This window comes from Tauraco erythrolophus, chromosome Z (genome assembly GCF_009769465.1).
Source record: "Tauraco erythrolophus isolate bTauEry1 chromosome Z, bTauEry1.pri, whole genome shotgun sequence".
Lineage (NCBI taxonomy): Eukaryota > Metazoa > Chordata > Aves > Musophagiformes > Musophagidae > Tauraco > Tauraco erythrolophus.
Window position 1 is genome coordinate 11,627,818 of NC_141496.1, and position 14,503 is coordinate 11,642,320.

Below are 14,503 nucleotides of genomic sequence, written 5' to 3' on the forward strand. Positions count from 1 at the left end.
TGCAAACCTGAGGCTATCTGGGCTACTGCAACGGCTGTGTTGGGTAATGGAATACATTTTGCTGTTTTTTTTTCTCTCTGGCCCGTACAGCTTCCCCTTTATTTAGGTTTAAATGGATGCCATCTGGCTAACGAGCCCATACTCATGTTCTAGATTAAAAGGCAATCCTCCACACATTACTGATACGGAGCTGGAGATTAGAGAGGTTTAAATGGTTTTGAAGGTGTAATTTGCTTTTCACGCCTGGTGCTATTTACCTCCTGGCGGGTGGACCAGCATCCCCATCCCCGTCCCCAGCAGCTCCCTCCTCACTCTGGTCTCCTCCACCAGCCCCAGCTGCAGGAAGAGGAGATGTCGGGTGCCTCTGAGCCTGGCAGGGCTGTGCAGGGCATCCTCGCCATTGTTGCTGCCACTTGTCTGCTCCTGGGGAGGCTTGTTGGTGCAAGGAGGATGTTCCTCGCTTGTCCCTAAAGCCCAGCGTGTCTCCACACGCCTGCCTTCTTAGCTGTCCCCAACTCCACACCTCCCTGCACCCCAGCATCCTCTGGGACATGGCACGGCTCTCTGGGACAGAGCAGCCTCTGCCTCTCTCCCAGCCCAGAGAGATGGGGACTGACCACAGCCCATAGGGGTGTCAATGGCAGTACGCAGCACCTGTCGGTGACTGCGAAGGCACTGATGAGGGTTACACTGTCCCTGGCATGACCAGAAACGCTGCTACTGCTGCTGCATCAGACTGGCGGACAGCATGGTGCTCGGTGCTGGTGCCAAAAGGAGCCACACTGGAGCAGCAGTAGCTGTTCTTGCTGAGATCTGCATTTCGCACATCCTAAGCACTGGCTGCTGCTGTGAAGAGCCCGGGTGTGCTCCTATCTCTTCAAAAAAACCCTGCAGCCCACTTGGAGACAGTGTCTGCTCCTAGGGTGATGCTATAGCTACCAAGGAGAGCCCAGCACCAGGGCTTGACTTTCTGAAGGGAAAGGTTGAAAACACAGCATTTGTGCAAGGTGTGTCATCACTGCTGGGCACATGGTTGTGCTGGCAGCTCCCATGGAAAGTGCCACAGGCCATCGGATGATGGAGCGTGCACCAACAAAAAGCCTAGTTGTGCAGCGAGATCCACCATGGCTGAGCTGAAGTCTTGCTTCGTCCCCATCTCCTTGAGGTCCCATCATGCCCTTTGGCTGCCCAGGACAGACCAGCTCTCAGCACACCACGTGTGAGGTCTTCTGGGGGCAAACCCTGACTGCTCTGCCTGTGTTTGCTTCCACAGATGGCCAACCCCATCCCGTCAGCGTGCTGCGTGGTGCTCGCCACAGTGGTGGTGGTGTATGCCCAGAGGCACAGCCAGCAGGGTAAGTCTCTTCACGCCTCCCCCACCTTGGGGCTCCTGAAAAACGTGAATGCCACTTCTCCAGCCTCCCTCCTGGGGCAAGCTGGGTGTGCTCCCCAGGCTTATCTGATACGACGTTTATGGATATTATTGCTCTTCTCCTCTCCAGGACACCTGCGTCCCCTCCTGCCCGCTGCTGCAGGATTTGGGCGTCCTGCATCCCCACAGCGCCTGCAGGTGCCCCTCGCCCTGCCCACACCCCTGTGTGTCCCAGGGTGTCCCTACAGCCCGGGCACTGCTTCCCAGCCCTTCACCCCTCTTTTTCTGCACCCTGCCCTGTGCAACTCACCCATGAAGGGATCAGTGGGTGGAAAGAAGCAGCAGCCTGACAGCTCCAAGCCCCATCATACTACCTTGTGGCCATGATGGGTGTCTCATCCTGCTCTCACCTCCTTGGGGTGACTTTGGCCCCATTGCCACCACACATCTCTGCCCACCACTAGCTCCTGCCTCTCCAGGTTAGCAGAGGATTTGGGGCTTACCTTAGCGGTGGCTTTAGAGAAACAAAATTGGAGTCACTGGTTGTCCTGGGTCCAGGCAGGAGCAGGAAGGTTATGGGGTGACAGGTTGGTCCCAGTGTGGGGTCACCTATGGCAGCCCTGCAACAATGGCACAAAATGGAGGACCTCCAAAATTCACCAACTTTCCTGGCAGTCAGCCTGGCTGTAGTTGCTTTCAGTGGATTACAGAGGAGAGTTTTGCTGCTTAACTCTGGTAAGGACATCTGTGCATCCGTGGGCTCTGTGGGATTGAGGAACCCAGCCAGAGCACACTGCTGAGCTCCCCTAAATCCACCTGGGTGAGTTTACAATGCTGAGAGGTGACAGCCTTGCTTGACCAGACATAAAGCAGCTGGGGTTCAGTGGCATGTCCCCATCAGGTGGGGGCAGCCACTCTCTGGACATGGAGGGAAGTTGCTGAGTGGTGTTGCAGGATTGTTCCCAGCACCTTCTCAGGGCGCCTGCTCAAAGCATTTGGGTGTTGAGGTGTGTGCTGCTTGTGGTGGTGTGATGCTTTTTGCAGAGAAGCAACCCTGCTTGATCCTGCTGTTCTTGCAGGACCACTGCCTGGGGAGCCTTGAAGGACTCAGTGTGAAGGCTGCCAGAGCATCCCTTGGAGATGCACTGTGCTGCTTCCCTCCATGGTGCAGAGATGGCAGGCCAGATCTGTCACACAGGGAGAAGCACAAAACACAGAAGTGCCAGGTAGTTCAGGGTTATGCACACTTGAGATGTGTTGTCTAGCCAGAGAAAGAAGCACTGCTCCCCCCCAGCGCTGGCCAGGTACGTGAATTTTGCCACTGGCAGCAGCGTGCTGGTGCAGAGAGAACAGCCCCAGGAATGGCTCCTGGCCAGGTGAGCTACAACAACTGTCACCTTCTGCTCCGCGATCTGGCAGGATTCAGGGATTTGGCAGCACAGCCTCCCCATCCCTCTGTCCCACCACCTTCCCTTGCCTGGCTGTCTGGGACAGAGACGTCTGGGACACCAGCTGGAAACAGAAGCTGCTGAGACCTGAGTGCTTAAACAGGTGCCTGGAGGGGTCCGTGGAGTGAGGCAGGGCTCTCCCTGTCTGCCGGAGCCATAGAGGCTGCTCTGCGCTGGGGGACGTAAAAAGGAGAAAAGGGGGAAAATTTCGTATAAGAGCTGGAGGGAAGCTAGTAGGGCAGTTCCAGGACTGTCCCCAACCCGTTCCCCAGAGGCACTGTGCATCCCTCCTGGGCACCTCTCGGAAACAGAGGTGATGCTCTAGGCAAGAGCTTTGGAGCAGCAGGTTTCCTGCCCACCCCACCGTGCCTGGCTTGCAGAGGCTGCACACAAGCTGGTGAAGTCGGGGAGTGTCTGCCCCACATCAGGGACCCAAGGGGTGTGCTCCATACCCCCCACCCAGAGCTCACTCCCTGCCCCGCTGCAGCCTTCCCTCACCAGCCAACCCCAGGCTCATCCCCCACCAGGTGCTCGGGCTGGGAAAGCACAGCGGGAGTGGGGTGGGAGGTTGGATTAATCCCACTGGTGGCAGGGACCGGGTGGAGCGGGGAGAAGACGCTGGCATAGAGTCCATTTATCATGCACTTGAGGCACGCTTGACTTTAATAGCTCATGAAGCACTTTAAGAGATGCATTAGCACTGAATACTTGAGTGAGGAGGATGTGACAAGCTGTTAAGTGAGCACGAGCATGGCGCAGCGAGGCTGGCCATCCGGTCCTGGCTCTCACGTGCACCCTGGTGATTACTGGAGCGTCCTGCAAAGTGCCACGTGAATGAATAAAAGCAGTGTTGGGCTCGGCGGAGGTGAGGTTGCTCATGCATTAACCCCTCTGCTGCTCATCTTTGGTCCTTCTCCTTGGAGCTGGTAGAGCAAAGGGTGCATTTGTCTGGGATGCAGAAGCCCAGGATGCTCCCCAGGGTTGTGAGGGGGGAGTGGAGGGGCTTAGAGGTCAGCGGGTTTGAGTACCCTCCCTCTTTCTGGTCACAGAGCTGCTTTGCTTTGTATCTCTGTCCAGTTGCTAATGTTACACCTGCACCACCCCCTTGGGCACCACTGCTTCCAGATACCTGTGGGCGTGAGCAGCCAGGTTGGACCATGGATGCAGCTGGAGCTGCCTCCAGCAGGAGTTGCACAGTGCACTGATGGCTTATCCTATTGCTGCTAAACCTGTTGCCCCGTGCTGCTCAGCCCCTCACACTGGGTGCCTTTGGCAGGCTCCAGCAGCATGCTTGGCATGAGTGGGATTGTTGCTGCTCCGTTAAACCACCATGTCCTTCCCCAGCCCGGCCAGGGCAGCTGGCACAGGGTCCGGAACAGCCACCTCAGTGCTCTTGAGTTTAGCAAAGGAAAAGGCAGTGCATGGGGTAAAACTGGAAGCAGGGGAAAAAAGAGGTGAGGCTTGCAGGGATTAGCTGCCAGAATAGGTTGTCATAGGGTGGTGTTTGTCCCTCCTGCCCGACTCGCTGAGCAAGTGGTCCAGGGACATGCCCCCCATAGGTGAGTGAGCACTAAAAGTAAACCAGCTTCAGATGGGGCTGCCGGATGGAGGGCAGACTGCCTCCAGAGTTGGGCATTGCCCCAGTCAGGGATGGGGCTGTCCCCATCTGCAGAGCTCCCAGCCAGCACAGAGGGATGGACAGGAGCTTCAAGAAGAAATGGGAGAGGACAGAGGAGGCAGAACTGGCTGAAGACTGTACAGAAGAGCCCGGTGCCCTCTCCGTTATGGTGAATAGCTCAGCTTTCCTCCCTGTTTCCTTCTCCAGGCAGTGGTTGCTGCCGATTTATTTCAGAGTAGAGGAAGGTGACGGGAAGGCTCAGCAGAGCACAGAATTGATGCCGCCTGCTGCCACACTCGCACCTTTGGTTGCCCGGGGACTCCTTCATGTGAAAGGAGTGCTGGCAGAGGTCCCTGCAATGCAGAGACCATCTCCCTAGCAAAACCTGGACACCCTTGAAGGAAAGGGAGAGGCCACAGCATGAACGCTGGGGCTTTGTCAAGGCTCCTTATGTGGGAAGCGTGTACATGGTAGAGATGCCTAGCCACGTGTCAGGCCATAAAGCGTACAAGCAGGGGAGATTTCAGCTCTTTGTATTCATTGTCATGACTGGCCATGGCTGGACTTAGCTGTTCCCAGTAGACCCAAGGGCGACGGCAGTCCTGGGAAGAGCGAGTTCTGCTTCCCCCGGCTCCTGCCACGACCAAAGCATCTTCCCCATCCGTCAGCTCTGCCAGAGTTATGTCCGCATCTGTCCCAGATTGAGATTTCTCTGCTTTTAAAAGAGGAGTAATTCTGCTTTATTGATCCTCACCTTGCTGAATTAACTCATGTTTAAACAATAATTATGTTTTCACCCAGGAGAGGAGACAAAGAGATAAACGTCTCTGGAAATGAATGCGTTTCAGATGCCACATGCCGGGGTTAATCTATTGATGGGCCCAGAAGCTGCTATCTCCTCTGTTTCTTACTAGCAACAAGCAATTAGCCCCCATCATTCCTCAACTGAGGAAAAGAAAGAGACATTTTGTTTCATTACTTTCCCTTCCCTCTCACTCTTTTAAGCCCTGGTGCTAATCTTTTGCAATCGGTTCTGCTGCAAAGCCTCCCGGGAGCTCCAGTTTTCCTGTGCCTCGTTAGAAATGCTGCCTACATATCAGCTAAGACAAAGCCTGGGCCAGTAAACAGCCTTCAAAATGCACAGCAAAGACATGCAAATTAGCTTTTCGAAGAGAAACCAACTGTAGATACGTCCCTCTCTCCCCTCCCCGCATTGTCCAGCCTTCTCCGTGTGGCATTTGTTGGCTGATACGGATGCGATTGGCTCTTTCTAGACTCTGTTTCCTCCCACATCAATCCACCCGTGCAACTCCCCAGGGCGTCTACCTGGTACAGTTGAACTAGTTGCTTTGCTTTGCTCTGCTTTGGGCATATTCTCTGGGTTTTCTGTGTAGGAGATGGCTTGTAGATTCACACGGGAGCGTGTGGTTGGTTCGTGGATGTCTGAATAGGTTTTGGTTGTTATGCAAATGCTGTTCAGTTAAGATGCCTGGATTCAAGTGGTGCAATGGGCTACCTGGGTCTCCAGGCTTGGTCTTGCGCCCATGGGTGCTTAGGGGAGATGTGCATCTAACCTAAGGCGTCACTGTGGGAGTAGTATCTTCAAATATACATATGGAAGGCCTCTCCTCTCCTCTCCTCTCCTCTCCTCTCCTCTCCTCTCCTCTCCTCTCCTCTCCTCTCCTCTCCTCTCCTCTCCTCTCCTCTCCTCTCCTCTCCTCTCCTCTCCTCTCCTCTCCTCTCCTCTCCTCTCCTCTCCTCTCCTCTCCTCTCCTCTCCTCTCCTCTCCTCTCCTCTCCTCTCCTCTCCTCTCCTCTCCTCTCCTCTCCTCTCCTCTCCTCTCTCCTCACCATACTGTTGGAGTGCCTTTCAGTCATGCATTAAGTGACATGACTAACATCTGTCATGTGGTGTTTGTTTTCCTACCCACTCCCCAGGGCGAGATGCGTGTGCAACAGAGTGTTTGGGAATTTTTGTAATTGGCACTCACTGTGTACACTGGGGAAGGCAAGGTCAAAGGGACCACAAGCGTGTGCTGAGCAGCCGGCCGGGAGGCTGGAGATGGTGTACGCTTCCTGCAGAGGCTTGTTCCCTGCTCAGGCTGGGGCCAGTGCAGGAGAAAGCTCTTGTCTCCTCATTACGTAGCACCTTCCCACCTTCCCTGACACCTACTTGCGTCTCAGGTCAAGTTTTGCTCTGTCACAGCACGCTGGCACTTCATGTCCGGGTGGCTCCTCCCAAGGCGTTATCGGCGTTGTCCTCCTCAAGATGCAGCCCTGCTTTCTTTGCATCTGACCTACATTCCTCCACCAGAGATGAATGGACTTGTGTTTGGCTGCATAAAACACATGCTCCTGCCGAGGGAAGGCTACTATATTAACTGCTCCAGAGCTCTGCATGCGATGGACTTGTCCTTTCCGTTATATACATCAGCCTTTGTGTCACTGGGAAACTTTGCCAGCAACAGTTTTATGTTGCCTTCAAGATAATTGATAAGACGAGTGATTAGCAATGGGCCAAGAACAGATCCCCACGGGGCCACGCTGGAAACACCGTCCTGTGCTGATGATTCCCCATTAACGATTAATTCCTCATTAGCAATTACATTTTTTAATCCTTCCTGTTATAACTCTGGATGCTCTCGTTATCCAGCTGCCTGAAATACCAGCCTTGCTCCAAACTGCTGCCCTGTTCGACATATGAGCTAGTTTCAGAGCGTTTCCAGGACCTCTCTTGGGTTAGGAACCAAGGTATGGTGTAGCCTCTAGCTGCCCCTGCATCCCTTGTTCTTTGCAAGCCATCTCAAAGCTACAACACTCTTCAAATTTGCTACATGGAGAGCTTGGAGACTCAGAACTGAGGCACAGTGCTGGATCAATAAAAGAACATGTCTTGGCATTGGAAGGATGCTACCAAAGTATGCTCAGCACAATCAAAGTCAGGGGGGCTTAGCTCAGCCTGTCCTCAGGCTAAATGAGCTCGCTTCACAGTGGCGTTCACATAATCTGCTGAAGGGGCCAGATATGTCTGGAAGACCTTGGTCCCAGGACATACCATGAGTAGATAGATGCTCCCTACCTTGGAGCTGCAAGAGGGGAAAGACACACACACTGGGGCAATAGGAGAAGGTATTGCTGAAGGTGTGGACACCCCTGGATGGCAGCACCCCTGGCAGAGCGGTGCTGCTTGCAACTTTGGGCACCCCAGCAATACCTCACTTCTGTAGGCAACTCGTGTACCTGGTGGATGAGTCAGTCTGACTCACAGAGGACACGTTACCCCTCACATGAAGGCTCCAGCACTGGCGGCTTATGTACAGCAATTAGGATTTGAGCTTCTCGGCAAGATGGAGCCTGCTTAAATCATTCTGAAGGCTGCCATTCCAGGGCAGACATCCACTCTTTGCCCTGCTTGCCTTGATAATTGCTTCCCAGGATTAAGCTAGCCCAAGCTCACAGCTGTCTGCTGGGGACCAGCATCATCCCGGTGGTGTTTCTGCATCTGCTGGGGGCCGATCTGCCCATCCACCCCATGCTGCCAGGAGGTACAACCCAGCTGTAGCTGAAGTTGCGGGATCCTTGTGTCCCTCTGAAGTATCTGTAAGGAAGGTCCATTACCTCTGTTGCTGAGCATTGACTACCATGGTGGTTTCCCAGTTGCGGCCCCATCTTCCCTACCAGCCCACAGCTGCAGGGAAGCAGGAGAAACAGCAACTCATCCCATCTGCAATGGCACCCCCACTGCAACCCATTAAACTCTGCTGCATGCTTTTAGGGCTCTTAAGAGCCCATAAAAGTCCGAGGTCTCCCTTGTTGCTCTGATCTTTCCCTGCTACTTCCCTGCCCTAGATGGTGAAGGTTAGTCTGTCTGACAAGAACCCCAGACCCAAATGGGCACGAGCTTCCACCCCTCCTTTCCTTCCTACCCCTCTCTCTATCCCAGAGCACCTAGCTTTTATTGTTTTGGGCTTTTGTGTGTTTTTTTCAGCACAAGATGCATCTCCTGAAAGGTTCCCTGTCTGCAAAGCAAAATAAAACAGCAAAAATAGCCCCAGGTCCTGGAACATCTTTTTCTGTTACTGGACATCCCTCTGAGCTCCAGTAGATTTCCTGCCCAGACACAGAGTGAATTATGGCCAAGCTCTCGGAGGCTGACCTTGTGGTCAGCTGGAGCACAGGCTCGCTAATAAATGCGGTCAGCCCCTACCGCAGACAGCCTATTTTTAGTGCCTGTGTTTCCTTGCCCACTGCCTCATTGCCCTGCAGGTCCCAGAGCCGAGCACCTCCCAGGGGTCCAGCCAGCCATGCAGGATAGCCCCATGGGCAGCACGTTCCCAGGCTCACTCCTTTCTGGGCGCTGGGAAATGGAGAGGGTTGATTTCCACCCAGTGTCTGTTAATTTTGCACTGCAGAAAGTTGCGGGTGCATGGGTGGGGTGACCCATCTTGTGGAGACATGCTGCGGGAGCACAGCTCAGCTCGTACCCATCAGACAGGGAGCAGAGAGCTTGTAGTGCTCGCCTTAGGTCTGTGCTTGGAAAATAGCCATGGGTCAGTAGGAAGCTGGTGTCCCATTGTGCAAAGTGCTATCAGATACTTGAGGAGGTATGCTCTTAAAGTGCAGGTGTGGGAAAGAGGAGAAGGAGGACAGGAAGAAAAATAGAGGGACTGGCACTGAGGTGAGGAGGAGCACAGCTCTGTGGCTCCAAGGCTTTGAAGACCTGCTCTTTGCAAGTTACAAAAGTTTGGAGACATGCAAAGGACATTACAAAGAAGCTTTTACTATGCAAGTCGGTCTGGAGACACTTGCACCGAGTTTACCCCTTTCTGGGAATGGAAGAAGTTATTTGAAATGGAGCCAAAGGAGATGATGTTCTCTGGCAAAGTGGGGATCTGTCCCCGGGCCCACATGAGCATCTGAGAGCTTGGAGGGAAATCTAGTAGGAAATAATCTGAGATGCTAACAAAAATATGAACCTTTCTATCAGCTGCAGGTCCGATGTATTGAAGGAGATCAGAAAGCTGTAAAAGATATTAAAAAAAAAAGAAGTGACTAAAGAGTAAGTCTGTGGATCTGGCAGGTTTTGGACAAGTCAGGCTATGATCCCACAAAAGTGGTGAAAATGTTTCATGTCTACATTGAGAAGAAGAAACTGCCAGGAGGATTGCAGTCTGCCAGGATTCATTAGTTCTGCCAGTGGCAAGGAAAACCATGTCTCAGCAGTCTCTTAGACTTCGTTAAACATATCAACAAGCAGTGAAGGCGGAGGGCTGAGGTTTTTAGTACACCCAGGCACCCAGAGGAGCTTTGGATGGAGAGTGTTGAGCCCAGGATGAAGCCCTGGAAGTTGCCTGGTGGCAGGAGCAAAGCTGCTGTGTCCCACAGGGAGGAGACAGGACCTGCCGGTGTGGGTGTGCAGAGGGGACAATGTGGGACAGGGAGCAGTGTTCAGCTCATGGGGCATCTGTGTAAGCCAGCTGGGTCTTTGCCGATAAATTTTTGCTGAAACCCACTGCCGGACAAGCCCAGATCATGGGGAGAGGCTGGAAGGAGAGGTTTGGGTAAAAGTCATGTTCTTGTCGAGGTAGCATCCTCCCGTTGTGTGAAGCAGGAGCATCACTGCTTCTGCTGATTCTCGGTTATAAATCAAAGCATCACCATAGCAGCTGGGAGCCCCTAAATGCTGGTGGAAGCCAAAATCTCATTTGCACAGATTTTCAGATCCAGGGAGCTGAGGCACTGCCCAGCACAGGGGGAAGAGCTGTGGGCTTTGCTCTTTGTGTGAGCTCTGGCTGCTGAAGGAGGACCGTGTCCTGCTCTAGCACTGAGCTGCTTTTGGCGAGGGAGGAGGCAATCCTCTTCAGTGAGTTACCCCTGTTGTTTTGTTATGCCCATTGTTACATTTTCAAAGGCTTCCAGAAGTGGAAGATCTCATATAACAGTGACAGTTGGAGTGGAAACCTTTAGAGCTTCAGGGGTTTGGGTTCAATTAGCCTCCGAAAGCTCCAAAAGGTCTTGCCTTGGCAGTCACACTCGGCCATCCCAAGGAGCCAGCCATCTCACGTTTCCAACGCAGCCTTGTCCCCGCCAGCCCATTCAGCCACATGTGTCCAGCTGAACTTGGACTGAAGGTGCCACTCATTATTTATCCCCTTTGAAGGATTTCCACTGTCTGAAGTCCTGGATCGTAGGTTGCCCTGGGACTGCAAAGCCAATCTCCGGTCAGGCTGAAAGAGCAAAGTGCTGCAGCTCCGGGCACTGCTCTCAGGAGCCCACGACCTTAGCAGAGGGTGCTACAAATCATCCCCGGAGCCTGTCAGCAGGGCTGTGTGTGACAGACCCTGGGACCAAAAGGGCAGGCAGGGCTGGGGCTGAGATGTTCAGGTCCTGCACATCCATCAGTAGTGCTGGACACAGAGCAAGACACTTGCCACTGTCTTCAGGCCACCTGTGACACATCTGTGACCAAGCAAAGCCCTGAATAATGGGAGCACAGCCACAGCGAGACACCGAGACCCAACATCATCATCATCTCTGCTTCCTGGGAAGAGGATTTTGCTAGGGTGGGAACAGAGCAAAGGAGCCATGAAGCATGGTCAGGAGAGCAGATGCTGGGCCACGATGTGCACAAACCTTTATTATCAAAGTCTTTGGGGGTTTAATTTCTCTGAGCAAATTAAAAACGCTGTGCTTCTGTGCAAATAGGAATACCTAATACCTGGGTTCCTGATGTAGATGGGAGATGCTTGAGTGTAAAAAATAAACAGAAGAACAGCTTGCAATATTTGCAGTCTGTCTTGTGGATGAAAAGAGCATCTTTCAGGATAAGCAGTCTTGGACAGCACTAAATGGAGCGGATCCATGCAGAGAAGCCAATATAATTGTAGCATATTAAAAGGAAAAGGAGAAGAAGAAGGATTGAGGAGGGGCTATGGCAGGCTCGTTACAGAGGGGAAAAGCAATGCGTGTCACCTTGTAATGAGTGCTCCAGGAAGGCAAATCAGGTGGAGAAGCGAAGTGAAACCGCAGAGCAATCGACGGTGATGGAGGTAGGAGGGGTTACAGCAGTATTAGTCCGGCGTATGGACCATTGATCTCTTGGTGTAGGATTTGCTGGGCAAGATTGTTGTTCAGGCTCAGCTGCCACCAGGCACTAATTGAAGCTGAAGTGTCTGGATCCTCATTGCACTGCCTTCCTTTGCTGAGAGCCATACTGGGGAGGCTGGTGTTGGGGAAGGGGCTTTGCATGCACAGCGTGGGAATGAAACAGCCTTCATCTCCACTCAGGTGACAAGGAGAAGGGGCTACAAACTTCTCCTGGCACAGTTGTGTACATCTGTGTGCAGAGTGAGTCCCTTTCCCACCGCCCCGGGTAAGACACATCCACCTCCTGCTGCAAAATCCCCTTGGATGAGGCAGAGCCTTGCCGCAGGGTGCAGGCGGCTGGCAAAGCCATGGGCTGCCCTTCATCCCAGCTTCGACACACTTGACCTTCTTAGCTTTTTTAGCTTGCAAAGCCTGAAGCATTTCTCTCAGTGCAGATCCTTGTTAGTGGATTTAAGCCATCCGGCAGTAGCCGGGCTTTTCTTAGTTATCTATTCTGGGGTGTCGCAAAGCAGCCAGAGGTTTGAAGAGCTGATGCTGAAAAACATTGACTTGCAAGACTGGAAGCCTGTAGGACTTCTGCCCGCCAAGAGCTGTGTGCTTTGTAGGCACAAGAGAGCCAGCACCATCACATCGAGGAGCTGACCAGGATGCACAAGCTAAAGCAGAGCTGCAGCGTGCAGTCTGCCTGATTCCTGCTGAATTTGCTAAGGCTTAATGAGATATGCACATGTGTGCACGTATTTCTGATGTCCAGGCATTGGGCGTGCTGCTGGGTAACACAGCTCTGCTGGCAGAGAGCTGGTGGGGAAGGGATGTTTTGCTATACCAAAACATGCTTATCCTCTCTGGAGAAAGGGGTCCCCTCCATGCTCTGCTGGTCTGGGCTGCTCACAGAGGCCGTGCGGGCTGCCTCCCAGATCCGAACTGAAATAGAGCCGAGGAAGTGCTGAGCATCCCTCATGGAGGTAACAGAGCTATGGAGAGGGATCAGGGTCCTTTCCTGTTGTGAGCAGCAGCAAGGCAGGCTCCAGACAGCAGTGGCCAGTGCAAACTCACATTGTGCAGACCATGTGCACGGGAGTCTGCTGCTGGGGGCCAGTCCTGGTGGCCCCACATCCATACAGCCATCCAAGCGCAGATATTCTCCAACCAGGCAGGCGAGCTCTGCTCACCATCCACATTGTTTATGCGCAAACCCGCTCCCGGGGGGACAGTAAACCAAGCCTGGAGTGCTCCCGAGGGGAGTCTCTAGCCATAGCCGTGAACTGGAGACTTTGTAGGATGAGTCACAGAGAGCCTCTGACTCCAGCCAAGCCACAAGTCCTGGCAGGTCGGACTCTACCGCATCTGCAGCTCGCCTGCTGTGCAGTGTGGTTGATCCAGCTGAAAGCACGCTGTGCAAATGAGAAACTGAGGCACACAGCAGTGAGAGTACATTAAATCCAGAAGCTGATGTCTGTCTGTCTACTCCTCTCCCTGCAATTTCCCATGGGAAGCCTTCATGTCTGGCCATAACTGAGATCCTGGAGATCTACCACAACCTGTGGCAGATGCTGGGATTACTGGAGAGGCTTGGAGCAAAGCATGAGAATCCAGGGACGTTGCTCAGGAGTGGGAAAGGGGCTGCTGATCCCTGCAGGACTCCTGCTGTTGGGAGGGGATGTAGCATTACCTGGGATGCAGAGAAGCACCTGGCTGGTGATCGCATCCAAGTTCCTATGCTCAGCAGGCTTGAAAATTAATTTTACCTTTGTGGTGGGAAGCATGGGATAATTGGCCTGTGTGCTAGCCTCTTCTTTTCCTTTAGGTGAGGATCCCTGCTGTGTGACACAGGGGAAAGGTAGCTCAGATGCTTGGGTCCCCACTGATGCCTTCCAGCTCTTGGAGCATCACACGAACTCCTTGGCAGGGGAGGAACCATGGCCATTGCCAATGGCCACAGGCTCTCTTGCTAGTGAGCTGTAGCACCATTCCACCAGCACTTCTACTAGAAGTCCTTTCACTTTCTGGGACACTTCTCTGCCCGCTTTGCCCTCCAGGAACCTCCCCAGCTTTGCCCAGTAACACCCAGCCCTTGCCTTGCCCTCTCCCAACATCACAGGGCACAGCCCTTTGGGTGCTAAGAGAAAAGGTGTTCCTCCTTCTTGCTCTGGGAGGATGCTCGTGCTCCCTTGCTGGACCCATTGCAGTCATCCTCCTCTTGCCCTTGGTCAGGTGTAATAGCTCGACCAGCTCCGTGGTTCCTGTTGTCTGTCTATCCCTCCCAGTTTGCACGAGAGTTTCTGCTGTTTTCAACCCAAGTTGCTGGAGACTGGTTGTCGCTTTTATGGAGAGTGAGCCTTGAATATTCAAGAAACAGCGACTGAACTCTGTGTGACCATGATTGGTAGGTTCTGGCCCTTAATTAATTAGTATTGATCGTACTTCACTTCCAACAGTGGAGGAGGGAGCTGCAGCTCAGGGAAGCAGCGAAGTGTTGCAGTATAATCACTGCAGCCATTTTCACGCTGCCAGTCCGTGCTCTTCGAAAGTTACACAGCTGCTGCAGTGGCAACATGGGAGACAGAAAGGAAAATCCTGGGGGAATAGTGCTGACATGGGACTTAGGAAGCTGTCATTTTAAAAGAAACACTTGTTTATATGTTTATGCAGGGTTGGGTTTTTTTTCATAATTTTTTCTGGTTCTTGGCATTGACTTGGCTTGACCTAGCCTTTACAAAGGTGCTGCTCGCATATCCTGCATGGCAGCAGGGTCAGCGCAGGGTCCATCAGCCCACCGGGAGATTCATCAGTCAAAGTGTGGGACCTCCATGTGCTCCTTTTGCTCCCAGCTTCCCCATCCAAGCGCAGCAGCAACCTTGCAACATCTGGGCCACCAAGAAGTGCTGCTTAGGAGGTGGGATGTGCCTTATCCTTGAAGAAACTTGGATCAGTCGCTTGAGAATGGAGGTGTCTGCCC

General features: G+C 53.2%; 1 protein-coding gene across 1 annotated transcript in view; it reads left to right on the forward strand.

Annotated features, from left to right (window-relative positions):
- The window catches only part of CNTFR (ciliary neurotrophic factor receptor), a 212,111-nt gene that overhangs the window by 124,247 nt on the left and 73,361 nt on the right, over nt 1-14,503 (forward strand). Inside the window, exon 3 of the mRNA XM_086629731.1 lies at nt 1,274-1,355. Within this exon, the coding sequence (XP_086485857.1) occupies nt 1,274-1,355 (82 nt within the window). The remainder of the gene's footprint in view (nt 1-1,273; nt 1,356-14,503) is intronic.